At 37.2% G+C, this 23,726-nt stretch overlaps 1 protein-coding gene and 1 pseudogene across 3 annotated transcripts in view; both read left to right on the top strand.

Annotated features, from left to right (window-relative positions):
• Positions 1-14,645, top strand: part of LOC113672267 (octopamine receptor beta-1R) — a 165,633-nt gene extending 150,988 nt beyond the window's left edge. Inside the window, exons 1-2 of one of the 2 annotated variants that reach the window (XM_089201316.1) lie at positions 9,683-9,799; positions 11,296-14,645. In XM_089201316.1, coding sequence (XP_089057442.1) covers positions 11,305-12,279 — 975 coding nt within the window. In that variant the 5' untranslated portion in view covers positions 9,683-9,799; positions 11,296-11,304 and the 3' untranslated portion in view covers positions 12,280-14,645. Of the gene's footprint in view, positions 1-9,682; positions 9,800-11,295 lie in introns of those variants that run through there. The other variant, XM_089201317.1, reaches the window with a different exon arrangement.
• Positions 650-1,775, top strand: LOC149049279 (melatonin receptor type 1B-B-like; annotated as a pseudogene). Its single transcript, XR_016184522.1, has one exon. The product of XR_016184522.1 is annotated as a melatonin receptor type 1B-B-like (transcript).
• Positions 14,646-23,726: the final 9,081 nt, after the last annotated feature.

The following is a 23,726-nucleotide window of genomic DNA, read 5'->3' as shown; positions in this document are numbered from 1 at the left end:
TTGAATAGATTTTACCATTCCTGCGATGAAAATACGAGGAACCTAATTTGAATACCAAATTGAATAATCTGATGGCAAGCAAATATCGTTCCTTTTGCTTCTTCAGAATTTTCTATTTAAACGTCAAAGCTTTTGTCCTAATTGGTTAGTTAAATTTAATTAGAAATGAATTTTGTTCGACTTTCCGTTTGTGAACAGCCAGCCACTAAAGCAGAATACCTTACCCTGAGTTTCTCTTTCTGATGCATATGATATAATCAGTAAATTATTTGCGATACTCGAACATAAGATTTTTTCTAAACTCATAATAAATTTGCACATAACGTTGTCTTCTACCCTTATATGCAACAATGGAGATGCGTTCAAATAATGTATTGATAACAAGATTTAGCTGGAGAGCATACATGGGCTGCCTAAAATTTTTGTTGATTTTAATTTTATGCCCGACTGGAAACCGGTATGAAAGATTGGTAGGTGACGCGCCTCAAACATACATTATGACCGACCTGAAAACGCATGCTTGATTGCAAACTACATTTGAAGTCCGTAATTGTAGAAAAAGATTGAGTTTTTTTAGACAGCCTGAAGTATTGGAAAGAAAATCAGTTGTTTATTCATTTAGTCATTCATTATGCTTCTTCAGGCAGACAAGATGTCAAACCTAGAGCTACCAAGTCGAAGCTTAGCTGTTGTTATAATTGAGGCAAGCATATGCGTTGCTTTCAATATTAAGAGCCTCATTGGAAACAGTCTGGTTTGTATAGCAGCGTACAGAAACCTTAACCTGCGATCAACTACCAACCTGTACATCATTGCCTTAGCAGTCAGTGACCTGCTAGTTGCAACCATCGAAATGCCTCTAACTTCTTCAACGCTGATCGTTGGAAAATGGGACTTTGGCAACGCGTTATGCCAAATTCAAGGCTTTGTTGCTGAATTCGCTTATTACGTGACTCCAGCCACCCTTAGTTTGACAGCGTTTAACCGTTACGTGAAAATTGTGAAGACGAACCACTACAATAAGATTTTTTCACTCCGAAGATCGAAGATATGGCTGAGTTGCTTATGGCTTTTCCTTGCACTTTATCTGCTGGTTGTCCGAGTCACAAATTGGATCACAATTAATTTCGTTCAAAGCTTTGCATTGTGCGCCTTTTCTTATCCAAGTGATGAAAGTCAAATCGTTCATTACTGTCTCACCTTCGGCTTGCTTTTTGTTGTCCCGTTGTGCATCGGTACTTTTAGTTACTATAACATATTTCTCAAAACCAATGAGCATCAACAGAATGTAGTCAGTTCGTTACAAAACAGAACCAACAATGGTGCATTAAATAATTCAGTGAGAGAAACCAATCTTACTCGAATGCTGTTCATCGTGGCCGTGGGATTTTTGTGTTCCTGGATACCAATGTGGGCAATAGTCCTCTGGTTTCGTTTTTCCCCTGAAACCTGCCTAAGAATTGCAGCTTTGGTTAAAATTTTTATCTTTTTTCTTACTACTTCAGTAAATCCTACTATTTACGCTTTCACCAATAGCGTGTTCCGGAAGGAATTTCGAAAATTGCTCTGTTGCTGCCGTGAAAGGGTAAGAATGGTGCCAATCGGTAACTAAAAACGATTGCGTGGAATGGGAAGAACATTAAGCGAATTTTTATGTCTCGCAGACTCGTGTCAGAGCAATACCATCTTTTGAAAGCTGGACGGAATTTTTATTTTATTGTTTCTATTTCTTGTTGATTTCGTGGTTCGGTCTCCTTGTTTTGTTTTGAATTGCGTGTGTGTCTGCGTAATTTTTTGGGGATTAGTTTGTTTACGTTATAGAATTACTAAACGCTTAATGGTTAATTCATATGTAAACGTATTATTTTTTATATTGAGCACAAATTTTATGGTAATTGGCCTGAAAATAATTGAACCAAATATAAATAATAAAATATTTCCCTACTGGCCTGTGTTGTGTAGCTGTTTCAAGACACACATGAGCAACGTCAAGAAGGTTATACAGGAAGGTTTGGAAAGATTACGGAAAGTCCGATCGGTTTCCTCCAAGCGCACATTTCTAGTCCCCATACCTACTGATAGGCATAGTGGAGCACTCAGAGCGTAGCCCCATGCATAATTATGAAATTGGGCCGGTAACCGATCCAGCCGAGAACGTTTGTTACTGTACGACCGTGCAAGCATCCAGCCGTCTGCACAAGATTCTACTTATGGCATGCTTAAAACAGTTATGTTACAGGCACATTTTCCTCACCCCGTTACTCTTGTTTAAAGCTCTCTATGGCCTAGCGTCAGAATATCTTAGTGATATCAAAGGCGATTCTAATTATAATTTAAGATCAAATTTTTTAGTAATTTAATTAATCTGCCAAGACCACTGGGGACAGAGCTTTTCTCAGTAGCTGCCTCATTTTTATGGAACTCTCTTCCGGAAAGTCTAGGAGCTGTAAGTAGAGTAAATATTTTTTAGAAACAACTGAGAAAGTATCTTTTTAAACAAACATACTGTTAATTGCGTGAACATTTTTAGACTGTGTACTATATATATGTTTTTTATCGCTTTTTAAGTTATTGTTACATATAATTTGTTTTAATTTTATAATCTAACTATCATATTCCCTGCGGTTTCTTTAGATATTTTTAATTTATTGTAAAGTGCATTAGATCATATACTTATGATGAATTTTGCGCTATATAAGTATTAAATTTATTATTATTATTATGACTCAGCATAACGCGCGCGCTGAATTTACACAGGGCCGTAATAACAGTTACTCTAAAGCGAGATTGATGTATCGAAGAAGCAATAGCTAGAAACAATACAGACCAATTGAAAAGCACGTTATATTGCTTATAAATATTGCTGACGAAAAGTCGCAAGCCCGCAGAATGTGCCGTAATTTTCTGAGATTCATTGTCAGAAATTACGCAGTATCTCGATTACTGTTCAGTTATATACACTCCAACACTGTAAAATATTTTTTTTTCTTGAAATCCTTATCAGACATACAGATTTTAGGGTCTTGCATGTTTTCAGGCTTTTCTCCCACCGTTGAGTGAATTGCAAATGTCAGTACGGGGAAGTTCAAAATGGAAAAAAGAGGTCCTGGTTCATCAGCTGGTCTTCAAAATGAACAAAAGCATGGTAGGCGTTTACTTAGCAGAAATCATAATTTAAAATGAATTTTGGTATGTTAAATAATTGGAAGTCACAATCTTTAATTCACTGATGAAAAGTATTTCCAGTTTGAACGCGGAATTAGATAACTTGCGTGCACTCGAAGTCGGCAGATCTCGGGCAGCATCTGATGTCCATTTGTTTTTGTTTTTTTTTTCTTTCGTTTTCTTGTCTCATTGAATTAAAATATAGTACAGAATTGTTTACGTACATTTTTTCATTCACATTTTGCAAACATAATAAGTAACTTACAAAGTTTCTAAAATCAGCCGGATTACAGAGAAAAAAAGGACATACACAGTTACGAACTCAAATTAAAAGAAATTGCGAAGCTTTTCTGATTACAGTCACCGTGGGGCTTTTGTCCTCGTGTAAAAAAACTTTTAGAAAAATCTTTAAAAGATCAAAATACTCTTTAAATAATTCGTTGCCATCAGTTCCTTGATTTGAAATTATTTATATATTTCTTTTCTTCATCCCCATTTTGGTAAAGCTCTTCACCTATAAATTAAAACCCATGGCGAGACGGATAAGCTCGGCTGCACGTCAGATATTTTGTTGATCATCGACTTGAGATGACAATTTTTCTTCAAGTCTTTAAACAATGGGAAAGTGGAAGCGGATACAGCTTTTTTTCCTGCAGTGAGGTGAAACTCCAAAAAAGCATCCTCATATCACTCAATTGTTTTCGTCATTTTAATTTTCGATTCCTTTTTGAATAGTAATGACGTATAAGACATACGCCTGGAAAAAGTTGAATTAAGCGTTGGTGGATTGGAATTCATGCACGATTCATGAACAATAGAATGAACGGCACCTTAATGAGGGAATAAACTTTAGTCGAGTGTTGTTGTTCGTAGCTGCTGGGATTTTGTGTCGTTGGATACGAAGGCAAGCACTCATCCTTTGGACGCACTTTTCCCGGAAACCTGTCTATGAGTAGCAATGCTTGTTGTTTTAATTTTTTCCTTTTTTTAATCTAAGTGCTTCAATGAGTCCCATTAATCCCATAGTCTTAGTAAATGAATTAAAAGAGGCGCTTGGCAAAGTTTTGACATCACTTGTAAAATCAACCAATCAGTAGAAATAGCAATATCTGTATAAAGGCGGTCAAGGTTTTGAAAAGCATTCAGCCCCTTGGCACCCTCAGTCATTGAGACCAGTTATTATTCCTGTCATCTATCACAAAAAAATTTGACAGGTGTCTATTCTATGTTGGAACATAAATTATTTAGAAGACGATCCTTGTTCGGCAGTTCATAGGTTATAAACAATTGGTTTTGTGCTGCAAATGCCTTGCTTGAGGACCAGGAGTCAAAAAGTCCAAAAGGTCACTGTTTTGAGTTTTTATCCTTTAGGAAACCCACGCACCCTTTATGTTTCCACAAGCGTGTGCGTAAATACTAATTTAAAAAAAGGAAGAATGATCATTTTAAAACCCCTTTGTGAGGGATGATAACAATTTTTGAGAAGTTAAAAAAAAAGAAAACAAAAAGAAAACAAAAATAGTGAGATAACGTGGCGCCTTTGAATTTAGAAAGACTACTTGCGATTAGTTTTTTTGGCATCTGTAACCTTTCAAGAAACACAGGCTTTAAAAGGTGTCGATTTTGTGTTGGACCGGTAATTATTCCGAATGTGATCTATACTTTTGTTATTGACTGCTTGTTCCTAGAAAACAGCTGGTTTTGTGATGCAAACGCTTTACTCGACTATAAGTGATATCGCCGTAGCTTTTTGGCAAAACCGAGAATCCCTTAGGAAAGTTCTTGAAGGTGAGGTATGTTGAGACAATTATTTAGTGACCAAATTCCATTGTTGAATATTTCATCAAACAAATGACTTTTCATTTTAATTTCTTCTGAAGCATATCTTTCCAAATACAAATAACATATTTATTTGTATCTTGATTCATATCAAACACAGGGGAAACTATCAGCAGGATAGAGCCCTATTGAAAAAAATAAAAATCCAAAACCAAGAACAGCAACAGAAACGTCTTTACGTCGGCCAATTTAAATTATCAACTCAAAACTTAAAATTTTAGACGCGTTTGTACGCAAATAATAAGCAAAAGGAAACATAAAAGGTGAAAGATGGGATAATAACTCTCGTTAAGGAGACAATTGATTCCAAGTTGCGCGTAATGTACAACCTTGAAATAGCATGGTTGGGAAAAAGAACGCATTTCTGGAAATGAACAATGTTAACACTTAAATGCAAAAATCGAAGGTTGCCATGCCATTGTTATTCATTGAGTTCAACCCCGCTTTTGCTGAATGCTGTTTATTCTTTCTCGTCCTACACTAACATACATACTGCATCTCTTGAAGAGCACCTTTCTTATGTCTGATATATTTTTGAAATTTCGTTTTCTGGGGCAAGGAAAATTTCACTTTCTTGGAAAAAGGACAGACAAATATATAAAAAAAGGGCAGATTAGGCTTACGTGAGTTGAAAAACAATAATTAAATCATACATAGACAGCCTGCATTCGAGTCTGAGTAAACTTTATGCGAATCTTAATTTTAAAAAATACATCTCCTTTGGAAAGAAGAAAAATTATGGAAAATCTACCAACAGTGTATGTTGCAAAAAAATAAAATTATTTAGAAACTAAGTGACATTATTAGAAGGAAGCCTTGAAATTAAGCGGTGGTCAGCTTTAAACAAATGTGATACGCAAATGGGCTTCTTTCATGGAGTAAAAACATAGAGTACAAAGTATCAAAGCACAGAAATCACGTGGCGCTTACGGTTAATATCCTCGGTAAATAATTGTGAACTGAAGAAGCTAGTCGAGATGTCGCGAACACTGATAAAAATGAAGGTGAGCTACCAACTTCTTCTACCAGTCTTCTTCTTTTTGAGTCTACGGTGCCCAAGGCAACGTAGACTCCTTGTTATCGTGCCCGTGAATCCGTCCGTGAACATTCCCATCATTCATAGTGGCATTATATATGCAAGTTGTTACAATTACTCATTTGAGAAAACGGCTGAAAGCAAATTTCCAAGTAGTTTTTAGGACTCAAAATTCACTCCTCGCATCTATCACTCAATCACTCCTTCTCCTTCTGCGCTAGCGTATAAGGCTTTCACGTGTTCAGTTAGAATTCCTGCATGGGCCTTATCTGAAAGCAATAAATTAGTCAAAATCTTAACAACCTGCCAAGAAATGATATGTGTTTAACTGAGACTAGAACATTTTACGGATGAATGAAACAAGGAACACCATAGACTCGTGTATCCACTGGGTGCTTAATTTTATTACCTGTATATTACTGATAAATCTGTCTATATATTTATTCATAAATTTGCGTATTTATTTATTCATATATATATATATATATATTATTTATTTATCTTTGATTTGACACTTTTTGGTAGACAAGATGTCAAACTTAGACTTACCAAGTCGAAGCTTACCTGTTATCATAACTGAGGCAAGTGTGTGAATGGTATTGTGTATCATAAGCATCAGTGGAAACAGTCTGGTTTGTATAGCAGCATGCAGAAACCCAAAGTTACGATACTTTGTTGTTGTGGCTTTCCTTTGCTCTTCACCTACTGATTCTCCGAGTCACAAATTGGATCAGAATAGAATTTAACCAAAGCTTTGCATTGTGCTCATTTGCTTACCCAACAAGTGAAAGCCGAATAATTCATTATTGCATCACTATTAGATTGCTTTTTGTTTTACCGTTGTCTGTCGGTATTTTCTGTTATTATGAGATATCCATGAGCATAAACAGAATTTCAACGCTTCAAAACTAGCTAAACAGTAGAATGAACGACAGCTCAGTGAGGGATATAAGCATTAGTCGAGTCTTGTTCTTCGTGGCCGCTGGCTTTTTGTGTTGCTGGATACCAATGTGGGCACTTGCACTCTGGATGCGTTTTTCCCCAAAAACCTGTCCTAGAGCTGTGCAACTGATTGACGTCTTTTTGTCTTATCTGAGTGCTTCAGTAAATCCAATTATTTATATTTTCAAAAATAGCGAGTTTAGAAGGGAATTTCGCAAACTTCTCCGTTGCTGCAACGAAAGGGCATGAAATGCATCAAACAAAGCCATTTCAGCTGGTGACAAGGGCGACGGGTTACTGGACAGGCGAAACAAACGTCGAAGTGTCTGAAATATCATCCTATTTGCTAAGGTTTGAATGGATTTTTTTTATTGCTGTTGTCGTTATTACTCTTTCGATCTATTCCGTTCCGTCAGCACTAGATGTTCATTTTTCTATACTGACTTTTTATATTTGTTCCATTACTCTGTTTTGTTTCTTTTTGTTCTCTAAATTCATTTTAAGAAAATGGCTTCTTGCATTTGGTAAAACTTACAGCTGTTTAGCTTGTTCGTCACTTTTCTTTCCATGTTTTTGCAAAGAATGTAACTTTGAGGAGATGAGAAAAATAATAATAACAGCAAACATGAGCCCCACTTCCAAACCAAAAGCTCACATTTTTCATCTATTTACATAATAATAAATTATTATGTAAATAGATAAAAAATGTAAAGTTTGAGCTGTCATGGCAAAAAGCTAAATTAATTCTGTAAGTTAGAAATCGATCGAAGAATCCCGATACCCGCATTACCAATCAGCTATGGTCTCTTAAACTTAATTCAAATCCATTTAGATGGAAAATCTTGCGCCAAAAAAAATTATTATGCTGCTCTCCTCAACTACAATTCAATTAGGTTTTTTTGTTTCATTAATCTAGTTCGAGAAAGACAAGCGGGGAAAATTAGTCTTCAGGGCTCCTACCGATGGATTGATTGGGGGTGCTGTGTTTTACTAATTTAGTTCAAGAGGGACAAGTGGGAAACAGGGCTCCTGTTGATACATCGATTGAGGGTATTCTGTTTTACCAGTTTAGCTCGGGAGAGACAAGCGAGAAACAGGGCTCCTACTGATGCATCGATTGGAGGGCATTGTGTTTTACTAATTTAGCTCGGGGGAAACAAGAGGAAAACAGGGCTCCTACTGATGCATCGATTGGGAGTGTTGTGTTTTACTAATTTAGCTCAGTGGAGACGAGCGGGAAACAGGGCTCCTACGGATGGATTGATCGAAAGTATTGTGTTTCCCTAATTTAGCTCGAGAGAGACAATCGGGAAACAATAGTCTTCAAGCAATTGAAATGACCACCTGAGCCTTAAATTAAATAAAGGTGTCTGTCTGTGTAAAGAAAACATTTGTTTTTTTCATGCCAAATAAGCTTGATTTTTCACAACAAAATTCTATTAAGAGACCAAAATGACAAAATATAGCGTCGAGTGCCCTTTTTTCCCCATCTCTCCTTTATAGGTAATTATGTGAGCAAAAATTTCGTTGATGAACAGCCTCTGGCGTCGTTAATAATGCTCGAGCTTGTGTATGTGCCAAAAAAAGTCTACTTTTGTCAATAGATAGTCGAAGTACGCAAAAAAAGAAGATTATTAACATATAAGCCTAGCTTGCATTTGAAGATCATTTTCGTTTTCATTTATCGAGTCAAGCTCAATTGCATGTTTTAAAAACTAGATGACACCACTAATAAAAATTGCTGAGGGAAGTCACAAGGCATGCAGTATTGTACAGTTTCCTTGAGTAAATTTTCGAAATTAACGATTTATTTCGTAAACCGTAGGGATTTATGTAAAATTTAACAGCACAGCAACATTTTCTTTTTTTACAAACTCCCGTTCAAAGAATGTTTACAGAAATTTGTCTTTTTCGGATTGCATTAAGTTTACTCTAATCTTTGATTATCCCTGCTCACTGTCAAGGAAGAAAACAACAATATGAGCTTTGTAGAGAATTAAACTGCTACTGAACTATTTTACCGTCAACTAAGTATTTCATTTACTTTAACGTGAGATGATTTCATGGTCGCTGCTCAATGAGAGCTTTCGAAAAGGTTCATAGGAATTAACACCCAAGGCTAAAAATAATCAAACTTGGAAAAAAAAAACTTTCGATTATAGTTTTAGATCTTGGAAGCTAAACAAGATCATCGTCCACTCCAAATTACTGAGTTGATTTCGGTCAAATTGTACCTTAGGAAATAAAAAAAGAGTAACTCCCGTTTTTATGCTGCTTAGGGTTAGGGTTAGGGTTAGGGTTAGGTTAAATCTTTCCCTCTTAATGTGAAACGTATGGTGAGTTTTACCAGAATGAGTTCAACTGTACGTTTATAACTTTACTAAGGACCCTACGTTACTAACAAATCTTTCACCAGTGGGAAATTGGAGGCGAAAAAAATCTTCCCTCGAATGGGTTGGTTGAGACTCCCGTTATACATAAATTAAATTATCAATTTTCTCAGTCATTTTTGCGAAAGCGTGCCTGATTAGCCATACGATGGATAGGCCTGGGAACTATATAAATAATCACTGGTGGAGGTGACACGGATGCAATCTGGCCGCTATCCAAGAGAAACAAACATCCGCTGGTAGTTGCGTGATTGAGAATTATTGCAACCAGCCTTCTTTGTCACCTGTCACTTTTTAAGATAATGATAATGAATCATTCAGCAATCCCTCTAAATTTGTCGACTGGCTTTGGAACGCTTTTGCGGACACTGGGTGTTACCATTAAAAAAGATATTAAGACACCTCAAAGTGTACCGTGTAAAATAAGGTAAGATAAGGTAAAGATTTATTATTACGTCTCTACATATTTTTGGCCACATCTAAAGAGGGTTTGTTTGAAATTTTTTTTCATATCTGGCGTAGCGCAGGTTCTTTTTGTAGAACCCTTAATTTTCAAATATTGAGATCGTATTAGGATGCGTATACTACAAGACTGACTGACTCATTAATTTAACGAAATTTATTTCAGATTTTTTACCTCGAATACCTTCGGTTATATAAGTGTCTAACCTTTAAATAGCAAGAATTAGTTCAAAATTAGATTGTCATATTCGACATTGTATTTTATGATGTTAAAGTAGTATGAAAAATAATGCAATCGACTATCGCCGAATATTGTGGTTCATTCCTCCGAGATATCGTCGATTATTGGAGAGATATCTTTGCATTTTGTCGCCAAGAGAGAACGATAAATCGACGAGACGGCAACGCTTCAGCAGGCGAGTAGATTTTCCTGGGAAAACAGTAAGCGATTCATATCATACCTACGACCGACCTGAAGCTATATACTCGATTGCAAATGTGCATTAAAGGTCCGTAACAATAAAAAAAAAAATTGAACTTTTCTAGTTCATCTCGCCTTCGTCAAACAAAAGCACTCTGCCCAAAGTAGGTTACAGTGATTTCACCAGTTCATCACAATAGCTTAGATAACGCAGTATATACGGTGCAATCTAAAGAGCACAAGCGTTACGAATAATGAAACCAATTCCAGCGAACTGATTATTAAATTCGTAATCACCTCCTTAAATCTGCTTATTTTCATCAAAACCCTCTAGCTGTTTCCGAGTTTCATCAAGTCTCTGTGCGATGAAATTAAGGGCCATAATGATTTTTGTTCGAGTCTTTAAACAGCCCCTCTGTCGTATTTATAATAAGTCTAGTGGATCACGTACCGGTTTGAAATAAAATGTGCAAAACGATGAATAGAAGAATAAATAATGAAAATAAAAAAATTCGTCGCCGCTTCGCGAAAACCTGAGAGCGGTGAAGGAGCTTGCTATGGACTTAGGTAGTGAAAAAAAAGATTGTTATTTTCCTTGGTCGCGGCCGCACTTGACAAGTAAAACCGGGTTATTTCTAATAAATCAATCGCTTTTGTCGGCTTTTAATCGAACAGAAGCTGCGTTAACGGTAACCAAGAAGTTAACGTAGAACATGAGTGCAGAGAAAGGAATCGAAAAGAAAGAAAGTGAGAAAATAACATCGTGGCCCTCGAATTCTGCACTTTTTTGGTTTCCCCATGATGTCAAGTTCACCCACTTCATAACCTAGTTCAGTGCCGCCGTTCATAAAAAATTCCCTTTATTTCATCTTAACCGACCTTTTACCGAGTTAAATTTTTTGAAATTTTAACCAGGTTTCTATGAAAATAGCCCAATGAAATATCGTATTGCGGCTATTGTATTACTTGTCCATCGATTTACTCAATCGATGTATTTATTCATACGTTCTTAAATTTTAAATTATTAATTAAATTTCTAGGGAGAAAAGATGTCAAACCTAGAGTTACCAAGCCGAAGCTTACCTGTTGTCATAACTGAGGCAAGTGTTTGTATTGCATTGAGCATCACAAGCATCATTGGAAACAGTCTTGTTTGCATAGCAACATATAGAAACCCAAACTTGCGATCAACTTTCAACCTGTACATCATTGCCATAGCAGTTAGCGATTTGCTGTGTGGAACAGTAGATATGCCGTTAGCTTCTACAACACCGATCATTGGAAAATGGGTCTTCGGCGACGCTGTATGCCAGATTCAAGGTTTTTTTGATGTGTTCACCTTTAACGTTACCCCAGCAACCCTTGGCTTGACGGCGTTTAACCGTTACATGAAAATTGTGAAGACAAACCATTACAATAAGATTTTTTCGACTTGCAAATCTAAGACGTGGCTGATTTGCTTGTGGCTTACCTTTGCACTTTATCTGATCATTGCACGATTCACAAATTGGTTACAGATTAAATTTGTCCGAAGCTACGCAGTGTGCGCTTTTGATTTCCCAACTAGTGAAAGTCTAATCGTTCATTACTGTATCACTGTGGGAATGCTTTTTATTTTACCGTTGTTTATCGGTATTTTCAGTTATTATAAGATATATCTTAAAACCCACGAGCATCAACAGAATGTGGTATCATCGCTACAGAACAGAAGTGAAAATGGTGTAGTGAGAAGCTCAGTGAAAGAAACAAACATTAGTCGAGTGTTATTGTTCGTGGCCGCGGGATTTTTGTGTTGCTGGATACCGATGTGGGCACTTGTTCTCTGGTTTCGTTTTTCTCCCGAAACTAGTCCAAGAATTGCAGCCATGCTATCAATGTTTTGCTTTTATTTGAGTGCTTCAGTAAATCCTTTTATTTACGCTTTCACAAATGGTGAGTTCCGAAGGGAATTTCGCAAACTGCTGTCTCGCTACTGTCGAAAGGCAAGAATTGCTGACAACGAAGTCAATGAAGGTGAAGAATAAGAAGCGAACTGTTAAGTCTTCTAGATTTTTCCAGACTAAGATCCTTTATAAAGGTCAAGAGGAATTTATTCTAATTGCTTCTTTTTTTATTCTTTTTATTGCTTGTCGTTTCAATAATTTTTGATGAATATTCTAGATTTCTTCATTTGATATATTTTTTAATGGCCAGTACGGCATTCCAATCTCAGCAGTATATAGGAAGTTTTTCACCAAGAATCAAGTGAGACGGCCCAGTTTATCACCAAAAAAAAAAGTCCTGGAATTAACAAAATGGTCACAAGTTTATCAAACCTTTTTGAAGAGGTGTTGGGACTTTCAAATAACTTACTAGTTATGAATTACAAGTTTTATGTCGATTGTGTCAAATAAAAGTTTGTCGACGACCTACTTAGAAAAGGCGAACTAACTATTAGAAAAAGGTAATTAGAACAAGGATATTGAGCTGGTGAGTATTTGTGTACTGGTCTTGATCAACTGCCAAAAAGAGTGATCACTCTGATAAAATTAATTGTAATTGTTTGTTTTTGAAGTTTTAAAGTGGCCAAAGTGACGACATTTTTAATTGTACAAGCCAAAATCAGCCATGTTTTAACTTACGCTGAGATGACTGAAGCATTCGTGGCACCTTTTCACGCGCAGGATGCAATGAGTGGAAACAATCCTGGAGTGAACAAAATCGTCACTACTAGAACTGTTTTTAGCGATGGAGAGACTTTCAAGTAACTTATCAGACATGAATAACAAGATTTCTGTTTACTTTGAGGAGTAAAATTTTGTCGAAGACCTACTAGGGGGATGCGTGACAACTGTTGAAAAAGAAAATTAGAACTAGGCTATTGAGCTGGTGAGTATCGTGCCTGGTCTTGTTCCATTGTCGATAAAGGAGATCCCTCTGAAAGGAAAAACTATAATTGTTTTTACTGAAGTTTTAAAAGTGGGCAATGAGACAAAGTTTTTAATTATATAAGTCAAAATTATTATGCTGAGACGAATGACACATTCGTGACACTCTGATCAAATTGGCTGATAATTAAGGGAGTTAGCGAAGAGCTTTGTGATTGATTTATAGGGTACTTTAAATATTATAAGACTTGCAGATCCTAAAACAGACCACCCCGCTAACTTAAGAATACAACTCCATAAAGTAAGTGATGTTCTTTGTTCTAAATAGCGTTACTTGTTGCATTATTAATAGTTCGGTGGCTGTGCTTGCCTTTTTTCACTCCATCTTTGGCGAGTCAAAATGAGACTCCCTTTCCGCTTCTCATAAAGTATGGTGTAGCTCTTTATTGTGTAAATCGGCCGAAAAAAAGTTACAAAACAGATAGATAGAAGAAATTTTAATGGTGTAATAAATATTGCGTGCAGTTTAGCTTACAGCGTACGAATAACGTGTACAGTTGAGCTGTTACATGTATGAAAAATTGATCGTCGAATCATGAAAACCTTTGCTTGGGTTAAACAAAGGACGACATCGCATGAGGCAACAGCTTAGAAGAAGTTTTCAGAATGCCTTTATCAATTAGATACCTAGGCTCCTTAATTGCATGTACATCACCACAGGGAGCAATCGATAAATTAATATTTTGCATGAATGAATGAAATATATCATGTAAGTCCCTGGCCTAACGTCGGGTACCCGTTTAGCCCTTTAACTCCCAGTATCTGATTGTTAATTGTCCCCTCTAGCTTCTATACCGTACTACTGCTTGCGGACGACTCAGATTAACTCGTGCAATGGATTTGCAAAAGGCCAAAAAGACTTTAGACCCAAGAATGAATTGATTAATGTTACTTGCGGATGTTACTTATTCAGCGGACGGCTTACAACAACACGTGCGTAAGATTTGGAAGGAAACTTAAGAGACTTTGGATTCGCAGTTAGTCTGGCGGATGAGAAGACCACGAAACCCATATACTTTTATGTTTAGTAACAGTGACACTGACAGTGGGAAAAATCAGTCTACACAGCTGATTGAGCACAACTTCGGTGCTTTTATTAATTTATTGTTGTGTTTATTGGTTGTGGGCTACGCCAATTAACAGACTTTCATTCTTTTATTGAAGGATTGTTCAAAAACGGTTAATTTACTATGCCTATCTTTTTCCTTTTCCATTCCTTTTCTCTTCTTTTTCCTTTTTTTTAATTTCAATCTACATTCTTCTTCAAATGATATGCTTTCTTATCGTTTCATAAGCCAATCACCGAAGCACAGCGTTTGCCTTTCCTTTACCTGCTTCTGAAGTAAAAGCTATACCTGGTTGTAAAAGCAAAATGATACTGACTGCATGGTAACAAACATATTTCAAATATACCAAGAAGTGTCGATTTCCTCCAATAGCAGAATAAAATGCGCATCGATGGCAATGTAGGTTTTACTTTAAATTAAAATCGATCAAGAAAAGTCGAAGTGTAGGGGCGAGACCTTGAACAAACGTGATCAAAATATAAGTTTGCCCCTTCATTAGTTAACTTAAGTGCATAAGTCTGCAGGTATACGAAAGAATCTGTTTTTTTTTTTTGTTTTTGTTTTTTTATGTTTGTTTTCTTTTTTAATTAGATTGAAAGACATTACAGAATTTTCACGAGAATCATTCTAATTCCACTTTATAAACCTGATCAATAACTCTAAAAGATTCTAAAATCAGCTGCACTGTGATGGAAAAGAGGACATACACAGAATCTTCATATACACGAACTTTAATTAACTGAAAAGATGAAGCATTCTTGATTACAGTCACTGTGCGGCTTTCTTCCTCGTGTAAAAAAGACTCAGAATATTTTATATATTATATAAATACCCTTTTTATTCATTGCAAGCAGTGCCTTAAAGTAAAAGAATTGCAAACTTTCGTTTCTTTAACAGAAATTTGAGAAATTTGGTAAAGATCTTTCACCTTTGCCGTGTATGGGACAAAATTTAAAACCTATGGCGCGACGGATAAACTCAGCTGCACGACATTAGTTTCTTAATTAGAACATCGTATTGAGATTATAATTTTTCTTCAGATCATTCGACAATAGCAAAATGGAAGCAGAAAAGCTTCTACATTCACTTATGGGATGGATGAAACTCCACATATCAATTCACCTATCAATTGCTCACGTCGAGTCACTTTCGCGAGAATTAAAACAGAGGCGTGGAAAATGCTAAAGAAACGTTGGTGGATTTTAGAGTGTATGAAGGCCGCTAGCTAAAAAAAAAAAATCGGCCATTAGTGGCTGCGTAGTTTAGACTTCTAGCAACCAGTTTTCTTTGTTAGCTGTTCCTTTGTAAGAAACAAAATAAAAAAGGCCCTGATTTTTTACGTGTTAACACAGACAAGTGTACAACACCTATTTTAAAATTTCTTATCGACTGACTTTGAAAAGTTTTGCGCAATTCGGAGTGTTACCACTGGGAATTATTTAAACCCCTTTAAGAAAACTGGTTAGGTGAGATAACACATTTTTTTCGTTAAAGATATTGCTTTTAACTATTATTTATTTTCAAGTATTTTGGAAACTGATTAGGAAGACCTTTATTTATCCGTTGATTCACACTAAATTCAGGCTGAAATGACAGCAAGAATTAAGAGTTTTAGATATGCAACTTCATATACTTCAACGCTTGTTTCTCTGATACCATGACCGAAACCAACGAATAGCAAGCGTTTTGTAAAAATGCATTGAATAACAGATGCAAATCAACGTCTTCTGTTACAGGAAAAATATCAGGCAAGTAAGAATTTCGAAACTTGTTTGTATGATAATATGACTAAAGGCAATTAATTCGAAAGCGAAAAAATTGGCGCCAGCAGCTGCTATCTTCATAGACTGTAGACATAGACTGTGTTTTATTAAAATTACATTGCAGATAAAACTGAATTGCGTAACTTCACATTAATTAATTGTACAAACTGTTTCTGCAACACATATTTATGAAACTTGTTGCCGCTCTGTCGGTCTTACAACGATTAAGATTGAAATTCCTCTGTTTCCTAAAATTGTAATTAGCCTGATAACTTTTTGGGATTAAAGAATGAATTTTGTTGTTTTTGTTTTCTAAAACTGATCGGAAAAGTGTCGATGTCAACTGTTCTTGGTGGGTTCTCAAGCTTGGGATGTTTGCTTGATCGAGGGCTTCTTTGTATGATGCTCCAGGGAAGATGCATGCGAGGGCTCTTTTCTGCACTCTCTCCAGATCGACTTGTAGATATTTCGGAAGTGCATGGTGGAACACTGGGCAGGCGTAGTCTAGGTAGGACCTGATGGTTGCGCAATAGATTGCTACAAGATCGATTGTAGGTACTTTAGCCCGCTTAAGTTGAATCAAAAAATAGTGTTTTGAGTTTGATTTCTTTATTATTTCTGTAATATGGTTGTTCCAAGTTAGAGTTGAACTAATATTGAGTCCAAGAAGTTTAACACACTGCACAGATTCAATTAGTTCCCCATCCACGTTGGTTTTTGGAAATTGGGGGTATTGAGGGCTAAAGCTGATCAACAGTTCTTTGGTTTTTGCGCAATTCAATTGAAATAGATTTTCCTCAGACCAGGACTGTACTTGGTCAACTGCACTTTGCGCGTGACTAATCTTTCCTTTCGGGACGGTTTCTGATACCGTCGTATCGTCAACGTATTTCCACAGATTAAAATTGTCGAGCGAAACTGACAAATCGTTTATCATTAAAAGGAAAAGCCAGGGGCCCAGTTTGGTTCCCTGTGGTACTCCGGCAGGCACTTTGCTCCACTCAGAGAAACAGTCATTGCCAAGTTTAACTCTCTGAGACCTATTTGAAAGGAAGTCAACTATCCAGTTAATAACGCTCTTCGGAATGTCCAGTTGATTCAGTTTTGATATTAGGATGGACTGATCTATTAGGTCAAAGGCCTTTCGGTAATCAAAAAGAAGGACCCGAACTGACGCTCCGTTTCCGTCTGTTGCTTCAAGCCAATTGTGTATCATGCTTATGAGTGCCAGTACAGTGGATGATCCAGATACCGTTCCGAACTGATTTGGGTCCGCTACTTTTTCCACGGCCGGTTTGATGAAGTCAGAAACTATAAAATCCTCAGCAAGTTTTGATAACGCAGGTGTAAGTGAAATTGGCCTTAGCTCCTTCTTGGGATCAGTCACTTGTTTTACCTTTGGGAGGGGTGTTATATTCGCCAATTTCCAAACTGACGGCAATTTTTGTTCTTTGTAGGAAGTGTTCAAAATGTCCGTTATGGGCTGTGCTAAAATTTCGGCGTATTCCTTTAGAACCCAATTAGGTGTGCCGTCCGGGCCAGGAGCTTTGTGTTTGTTGAGGCGTTTCAGATTAATGTACACTCGATGTGTTGATATTTTAGGGAATTCGGCGCCTTCTCCTGTAGGAAGGAGAACAGACGTGTTCTCACAGTTGATAGGCTGATAAGACTGGAGCGGTTCTAGAAGAGCTTCATTTATTGCACTGGCGATTTCTTGGGGGGACATGTTGGTGAATTGCTGTACATCGAGGGAGGACAGTAAATTGGGGTTTTGTTTTTTGGATCCACTCAGTTTATTTATCTCTTTCCACCACTGACGGGGATTCACACCTTTGAGATCTTGCACTTTTGAAGTATAGTAGGCTGCTTTGCATAGTTTCCTTTCTCTATTGACAGCATTGCGGTAGAATCTGAAAACTGGACCCTTCTTGTTGGAATGAAATGCATTTTGACGCAAACGAATCAACTCCTTGAGTTTTATTGTCATCCAAGGGGCGTCCTTCGGGTAAACTTTAATCGACCTTTCTGGCATGATGTTATTTATGCCGTTTGTTATCAGTTCGTTGAAATTGCGGAGTTTTCCCTCACAGGAGCTTTGCATATTGATGCATGACCAGTCGACATTGCTGAGATAGCGGCCGAGACTTGTCTTCTTGCTTTCTCTCATATCCCTGATATTGATATTTTTCCTGGTATGTTGGTTCAGTATCCTTATCCTAATGTTGACAGACGTTAACACTTGAGATATTTGATAGGGATATTCGATTTGGTCTTGTAGTGGCAAGTCTTGCAGCTGATTAACTGGTAAAATACCAATATAAGATACTAAAAACAAGCACAAAAGTGCAGAACGAAAAAGATTCGTGGCTGCCATTTTGGCGCCTGCGTAGATCAATTTTACTTACCCAAGTAGAGAGAGTCAAATCGTTCATTATTGTATCGCTGTCGGATTGCTTCTTGTTTTACCCTTAAGTATCGGTATTTTCAGTTATTACAAGATATTTCTCAAAACTAAAGAGCATCAACTTGATGTATTCTAGTCGCTACAGAACAGGACTGAAAATGGTTCAGTAACCAACTCAGTGAAAGAAATAAACATTAGTTAGGTTCTGTTGTACGTGGCCGCAGGCTTTTTGTGTTGCTGGATACCAATGTGGGCATTTACACTCTGGTTTCGATTTTCCTTTAAAACCAGGCCAAGAATTGCAGCTTTGTTGGCAACTTTTCTCTATTATTTTAGTGCTTCTGTAAATTCCTTTATTTACACTTTCACAAATGGCACATTCCGAAAGCAATTCTAGAACCTGCTTTGTTGTCGCCGTGAAAAGGCAAAAGATCTGCAAAATGTAGCTTCCATAATTAATGAAAAGGAAATTGCAAAACAGGAGGGCGAAGCGAACGTACAAGTCTTGTAGATTTTCAAAGTTTCTGATATAACATCCTATCCGCCAAAAGTAGAAGGGAACGTAACTTGTGTAATGTTTCGCAGAAATGTGCATGATATTTCCCACTATAATTGTCGAATTAGTGCAAACATATCAGAATACAGTAAGTTGCCAGAGTATATTCCTTAGTCGTATTCCAGATCTCTCTAAAGAGAAATTTTTAATCATATATACACTGTATCAGAAACGAAACCACCAACACCCTTCCTCCCCATTGGAAAAGAAACAGAACCAGGTAATTTCTACGTATAGGAAAATATATGAATGCGCCCCTTTGATTAAGACCCCATTCGCACCAGCAAAAAGTGTTTAATAAACGGGATTTAGCGTGATGAAATTCAGAAACGGAGAACTGAAAAACTGAACTCTCAATAATATTTAAGTTATCGCTCTCTTGTACTATCGCTCTCTCATTGTGCTAAACTTGAAGTCGACAGATGTAAATAAACTCATACTCATTAGAATGAATAAACGGCTCCTCAAAAATCATTATCACTAATCTATTCATGATTTCCTAATAGCAGCTAAAATTTCAAGTGTTATATTAGAACCTCAACCATCTTTTTTAATCGTTGAGTGGCAACGGCTTTAAACTCTGGCCCCTATCCATCAGATAGGGGCTTACTCATAGAGGCTCTGAGTAAGTAAATATACTAAAAGGGAGAATTTCCACATGAAATAAGTAATTTGACATAAATAAAAGATTAAGTTGCACTTTACCAGCCTCAAAATGTGTTATTAGTATTCAGGCGTCCATTTTTAAGATAGCTACGCGTAGGAAACCTTTGTGAGTCCCTCAAGGATCGTCGGCTATCAGAAAATTTAAAGTCAATTCAGTCATGATTCAGAAAAAGAAAATTAAGAGGCGATCTCTGTAAGAGCGGTCCCGGGCATTTCGCATCGGAAAAAAGTTTTCCCTCAAACTTTGCCCAATAAACTATCTTTGGTAACAAGTAAATAAAACCACATTAGTTTCTGGAAATACCTCAAAATAAAATTTTTAGAGCTCTCAAAAGTCAAAGCTGCAAAAGGCCCTTTTTTGATCTCTTGCGACATCGAAAATTTCAAAAGTTGAATAGCCCTGTCCTCGTATCACACCGCATGCAACAACAAAAAATTTTGTATTCTTAAAGTGTGTGATATATAAGGTGTATAAAATGCATTTCAATTTTGATATTCGTTTATTTAGAGGCTCGTCATAATTTATTTAAAAACACTCGTTGGACAGCTCTCTGAAATTGGTTAAAAGTACTCTTTCTTTCTCGATTGATATTGCTCAAGTCCAGACCAGACCATTAAAAACTTCAAATGAATGAAGGGGTAAGTTTCTAAAGAAACTGTGGTGCTGCGTCGGTGGGAGAGTATAGAAGGTAATTTAGTATTAACAACTGGGTTGAAAACGTAAATTAGCCACCGTAAAGAGTAAAAAAGCTGACGTTTCGAGCGTTAGCCCTTCGTCAGAGCGATTAGAAGAATTGTGGGTTGTGTATGGATTTATATGTAGAAAGTGGAGCTACGCCATTGGTGGGAATATGATGACGAAAAAACAGGAATAAATTAGTTGAATGAAAAGCGCTCGTTGATTCCGTGGGGATTAAGGGTGCCGATTTGAAATATAAATTTTTGTTCTAGTGTTTTACGGCTTTCCGAACTGCCTAGATGTAAGGAAAGGCCGCAAACTGCCATATGCTGTTTAGAATGATAAGGAAGATTAAAGTGTCTAGCGACTGGCTTGGATGCGTCCTTGTCATTTATTTCCACATCGCGAAGGTGTTCTCGGAATCGGTCACCCAGTCGTCTTCCTGTCTCGCCGATGTATAACTTATTGCAATAAGTGCAAGTTATGCAGTAAATAACATTGGCGGAGGTACACGTAAAGTGATCAATGATCTTAATGGATCTTTTGGGTCCCGATATTTTCTGTACGTTGTGAATGAAAGGACAAGTTTTGCATCGTGAGCGAGCGCATTTAAAAGTTCCAGATTGGTCATTGGTTAGAAATGAACTCCTGACTAAAAAGTTGCCTATGTTTTTGTCACGTTTGAATGAAATAAGTGGGGGTTGCGAAAAGATAGTGCCAGTCTCTGAATCGTTTTGGAGTAATTTAAAATTTTTAAGAATGATAGATTTAACTGCGTGGTTGTGAGGGTGAAATGTAAGAGTAAATGGAATGCGATCCGTGTTCTCCTTCTCGGCCGTTTGTAGTGCTGCCTGTCGATCGATTTGTTGGGCACGGTGGTAGCCCGCTGGAACGACAGAAACAGGATAGCCGCGTTTATCGAAAAACTGGCACATTGCCTCTGATTTTTCGGAAAAATCAGAGTCGTCACTACATAAACGACGAAGTCTGAGAAACTGTGAAAAAGGTATGGAGTTCTTGACGTGTGATGGATGTGAGGATGAATACAACAAGTAACTATGTGAATCTGTAGGTTTGTAGTAAACACTAGTACATAAGCCGTTGCCTTCAATTGAAATTTTGATGTCTAGAAAAGCCAAAGAATTGTCGGAAATTTCCCAGGTATATTTAAGAGCCGGATGAAAGGAATTGACGGCGGTTATAAATTGAGTGAGCTCCTCTTTGGTAGAGGAGGTAGCGCCGATGCAATCGTCAATGTAGCGGCCGTAGAGTTGAGGTTTTGGGCCGTGGTATTGGCTAAAAAATTGATGTTCGATAAAACCTACAAAAAGATTGGCGTAGCTGGGTCCCATTTTAGTACCCATGGCCACGCCATTAGTTTGTTTGTAGTAGTTACCACCGAATGAAAAGCAATTGAGTGTGAGTACTAGTTCGGCCATACGGAGTAGTGTAGCAGAGCTAGGTTCCTTAACAGTGCGTTGATCGAAAAAATGTTTGAGGGCCCGGAGACCTTCGTCATTGGGAATGACAGTGTAAAGAGATGTTATATCCATGGTGAAAATAAGTTTGTTTTGGTCGAGGAAACTAAAGTCACGAAAAATTTCAAGTGCGTGTTGGCTGTCCTTAATGTAAGACGGTAGAGTTTTGACGATAGGTGCCATGATTTTGTCTAAATAGCTGGAAATAAGTTCAGTGGGACAACTGCAGGCAGAAACGATGGGTCGACCTGGGTTGTTAGATTTGTGGATTTTAGGTAAAAAGTAAATACACGAAGTTCTAGGAGTAGTAATGATGAGATTTTTAGCAGTGGCCGGCAATTCTTGTTTAGCTATGAGATCGTTAATCGTATTTTTGACAATGTTTTGGTTCATTTCTAACCAATGACCAATCTGGAACTTTTAAATGCGCTCGCTCACGATGCAAAACTTGTCCTTTCATTCACAACGTACAGAAAATATCGGGACCCAAAAGATCCATTAAGATCATTGATCACTTTACGTGTACCTCCGCCAATGTTATTTACTGCATAACTTGCACTTATTGCAATAAGTTATACATCGGCGAGACAGGAAGACGACTGGGTGACCGATTCCGAGAACACCTTCGCGATGTGGAAATAAATGACAAGGACGCATCCAAGCCGGTCGCTAGACACTTTAATCTTCCTTATCATTCTAAACAGCATATGGCAGTTTGCGGCCTTTCCTTACATCTAGGCAGTTCGGAAAGCCGTAAAACACTAGAACAAAAATTTATATTTCAAATCGGCACCCTTAATCCCCACGGAATCAACGAGCGCTTTTCATTCAACTAATTTATTCCTGTTTTTTCGTCATCATATTCCCACCAATGGCGTAGCTCCACTTTCTACATATAAATCCATACACAACCCACAATTCTTCTAATCGCTCTGACGAAGGGCTAACGCTCAAAACGTCAGCTTTTTTACTCTTTACGGTGGCTAATTTACGTTTTCAACCCAGTTGTTAACACTAAATTACCTTCATTAAAAACTTCGCTTGACTTCTACTAATAAGATGTTTGGCTGCAGAAAAATATAAAAACATCTTGCACTTATTGATTTTCTTCGCCGAGGTGACTTCGAACTTTTAGCGATATTGCAAGCGTGACAGCCGATTATGCAAATTAGTTCATCGAGCAAACTCAGACCGTTTTATGCGAGTAGCTCAGTAAATCATAGATTTTAACCATTTTAAGTAGAAAATATAGTAGAAAATATAGTGCACAGAGCTTTAAGACCACACCGATTAATACCTTAAACATTTTAAAAGGCCAAAATTTGACATATTTTATTATCTCGTGACGAAAGACGTCAACAACAACGTATCGAATATCATAATTTGATTAGCGCTCGCAAACCCCTTTTTAAAAATTTGGCTTCTGTTATTTCATATTTGAGTTCTGATGGCTTACGCTATTCAAACCTGTATGAACATTTCAAAACCAAACTACAGGATTCTATTCAGTGTAACCGGCGATAACAGCACACACTGAAATACACCGTGACTACTGTCACATAATTCAATTGTACATGTGTAATTATCCTCACTTGCTTCTCCCCTCTTAATAAAGCAGCGATAACATCGCCTTTTGGATCCGAATTCTGGTCGGCAGGAATAAGAGAAATTTTGTCTGCACACCTGTCTTTATGAAAGTTTCTATTCAGAACTCTAGGGAGTTCTTGTGGAAAAGGACCCCGCGATTTTTGAGGAAATAAATTATTACGTTACGTGTGACCGCATTTTTCCAACAATTAGCTATATCTATACTGTAAAGTGCGTAATTGTATTAGCTGTAATTCATATGTCTCCTTAGGTACTGGTTTGCTTGGGATTAATAACTTTAAATTCTTGAAGCGGTATTCGCCAAAAGAAGTCCTGTTTTCAGT

The sequence above is a fragment of the Pocillopora damicornis genome, chromosome 3 (genome assembly GCF_964200805.1).
Source record: "Pocillopora damicornis chromosome 3, jaPocDami1.2, whole genome shotgun sequence".
Taxonomy (NCBI): Eukaryota; Metazoa; Cnidaria; class Anthozoa; order Scleractinia; family Pocilloporidae; genus Pocillopora; species Pocillopora damicornis.
Note: the sequence above shows the minus strand (reverse complement) of the source record. Positions and strands in the feature narration are given on the sequence as shown.